A 2,522-nucleotide genomic window follows, 5' to 3' on the forward strand; every position below is an offset into this window, starting at 1 on the left:
GTATATATGTGTCTTAGGGTTCCAACCCCACTGGTCTTGCATCGTTTAGATTTTTATTGAATTAATTATGAATTTTATAGTGAGACTGAACTCTGCTGTAAACGGTAGAATTAGAGATTTAGCTTTAAAGTTGTCAAAAGGATTAGGACGTGATAGGCATATGATAAGTGCATGATTATTTGGTTAGTTAATGACTTGTACATAATTATGTTATGTAGGTTATGGATTTGTAAAAGATCGATTTGATTGCTTGTGTGACTCGTGTGACTCGAAGATTTGCTATCAAGTAGGTTAACTACTCAACTCGTGTTATTATTATTGACTTGTGCAATTTTTTTTTTCGGTAAAATGTAAGTATATTAAAAAAACAATGTAACCATACAAGAGAAGACGGAGATAAAAGACCCAACCCGACCTTCTTAGAACCAAACAAATGGAAACAAACACAGCCCAACAAAATGAGCAACTATCACTACTGACATGCCTAAAAAAATCTTATCATCAAAACCAGGTGGCTTCCGGACAAATCAATCGTCCCAAACTCCTGAACTGCTCATCCCATCACCTTCATCCATTGTGTTCATGCAATCCCTCTATTAATTCTCTTTCTCGACTTCCCATTTGCTCCTGAAAGCTTAAGATACGATTAGTGACCTCTTTAATAATCATCATCGCTACTTTTTCCGGTGTAAGCAGCACAAGATCATCTTTGCAGAGGTTCCGCTGTCTCCATATGGCATAGATTGAGGCATTTAACAGAGCGTTAATGATCCCTTTTCGCATCGTAGAGCCAGTTAATCTTCTTCGCCATTCTGTGTGGTTGTCTACAGGAATGTTCTCCCTGATCTGATTGCCTATGAGGGCAATTATCTTGGAGCTATATTCACATTCAAAGAATAAATGAGAATCCGTCTCTGAGCCCATCCCACAAATCGTATAGATATCATCATCATCAATCCCCAATTTATGCAATTTGAAATTGGTTTTTAAAGCATTGTCAAAGTAGATCCAAGCTATGAAACCATGTTTAGGGATCGTGTATTTGGTCCAAATTAGACCGTGCCATTGAACTTTCCCTCCTTTTTTTTAATGAGTTCATAGCCTTTGGCAATCGAGTATTCTTTCCTTTTATCCAAGGTTCAAATGTTCTGATGGTATGAGTCCTGATAAAGGGATTTGTTTTGGCATATTTTCCTCCAAGACCAGGTGGAATTGCTTGAGGGGCTATAATCCAACCACTGCTTACCTTTTATGTAGACTGTGTTGACCCACCTAACCCACAAGTGATCAGGCATAGTAGCTAACCACCAGACCAATTTTCCAACAGCTGCTTTGTTCCAATCAGTGGCACAGTTCATTCCTAATCCTCCTTCACTCTTAGGTCTACAGATTTTTTCCCAGGAAATAAGAGGTGATCTCAAATAATCCACCCCTCGATCCCATAGAAAATTTCTGCATATAGCCTCAGTTCTATTGATCACTCCAGTTGGTAGTATAAAGATACTAGCCTAGTAGTTATGTAGAGTCTTAAGGACAACTTGAACCAGGATCAGCCTACCTGCATAGGATAACTTTCTAGCCCCCAAATTTCTAATTCTCTGAACAACTTTATCAATGAGAGGCTTGTAGTCCTTAGCATTAAGTCTTGTGGTTTTGATAGGAACTCCAAGATATTTAAAAGGGAGTGAACCCTCCACCATACCTGAAATCCTTAGTATATCCTATTTCAAATCAGCATTCACTCCATTGAAGTAGGCATTTGACTTGCCCTTACTCATATTTAGACCTGATGATTTGGAGAAAGTTGCAAAGGATATGAGAATTGTCATTATTGATGAGCAATCTCCTTTGCAAAATAAAAGAAGGTCATCTGCAAACATAAGATGGGTAAGTTTCATTTGTTTGCACATTGGGTGATAATTAAAATCATTTGTCCCAGTAGAATAAGTAAGGATTCTTGAAAGGTATTCCATGCACACAGTAAACAGTAAAAGAGAGAGGGGATCACCCTGTCTCAACCCCCTTTCTCCTTTAAAGAATCCAAACACATTGCCATTAAGATTGAGGGAATAAGTAGCTGTTGTGACACATTGCATTATCCACCCTTTGAATTGCTCTAGGAAGTTAAGTGCACTCAGCATTTGATCTAAGAATTTCCATTCAACAGTGTCATATGCCTTCTGTAGATCCATTTTGAACAGGCACCTAGGTGAGACTACCTTCCTTTCATAAAGTCTAATGATGTCTTGGCAAATAAGAATATTCTCCAAGATACTCCTCCCTTGTATGAACCCACCCTGATTTTGAGCAATCAGATCAGGAAGAATTCTAGCTAGCCTATTCCACAAGATCTTGGAAATGCATTTGTAAATGACATTACAACAAGTAATAGGCCTGTACTGAAGCACACTAGTAGGTCTAGGAAGTTTAGGAATTAGAGTGACCATAGTGGCATTATGTAATGTGAATTGGATGGATTATTAGATTATTGGATGAGGTGTATTATTATTGTTGGAAGCGTC

General features: G+C 38.1%; 1 protein-coding gene across 1 annotated transcript; it reads right to left on the minus strand.

The window, feature by feature from the left end:
- Positions 1-567: 567 nt before the first annotated feature.
- Positions 568-1,358, minus strand: LOC141602269 (uncharacterized). Its single transcript, XM_074422572.1, has 2 exons — positions 1,247-1,358; positions 568-1,013 (listed from the first exon to the last, which is right to left on the minus strand). The coding sequence occupies exons 1-2, from the start codon at positions 1,356-1,358 to the stop codon at positions 568-570; spliced, it is 558 nt and encodes a 185-aa protein (XP_074278673.1).
- Positions 1,359-2,522: the final 1,164 nt, after the last annotated feature.

The sequence above is a fragment of the Silene latifolia genome, chromosome 9, assembly GCF_048544455.1.
Source record: "Silene latifolia isolate original U9 population chromosome 9, ASM4854445v1, whole genome shotgun sequence".
Classification (NCBI taxonomy): Eukaryota; Viridiplantae; Streptophyta; class Magnoliopsida; order Caryophyllales; family Caryophyllaceae; genus Silene; species Silene latifolia.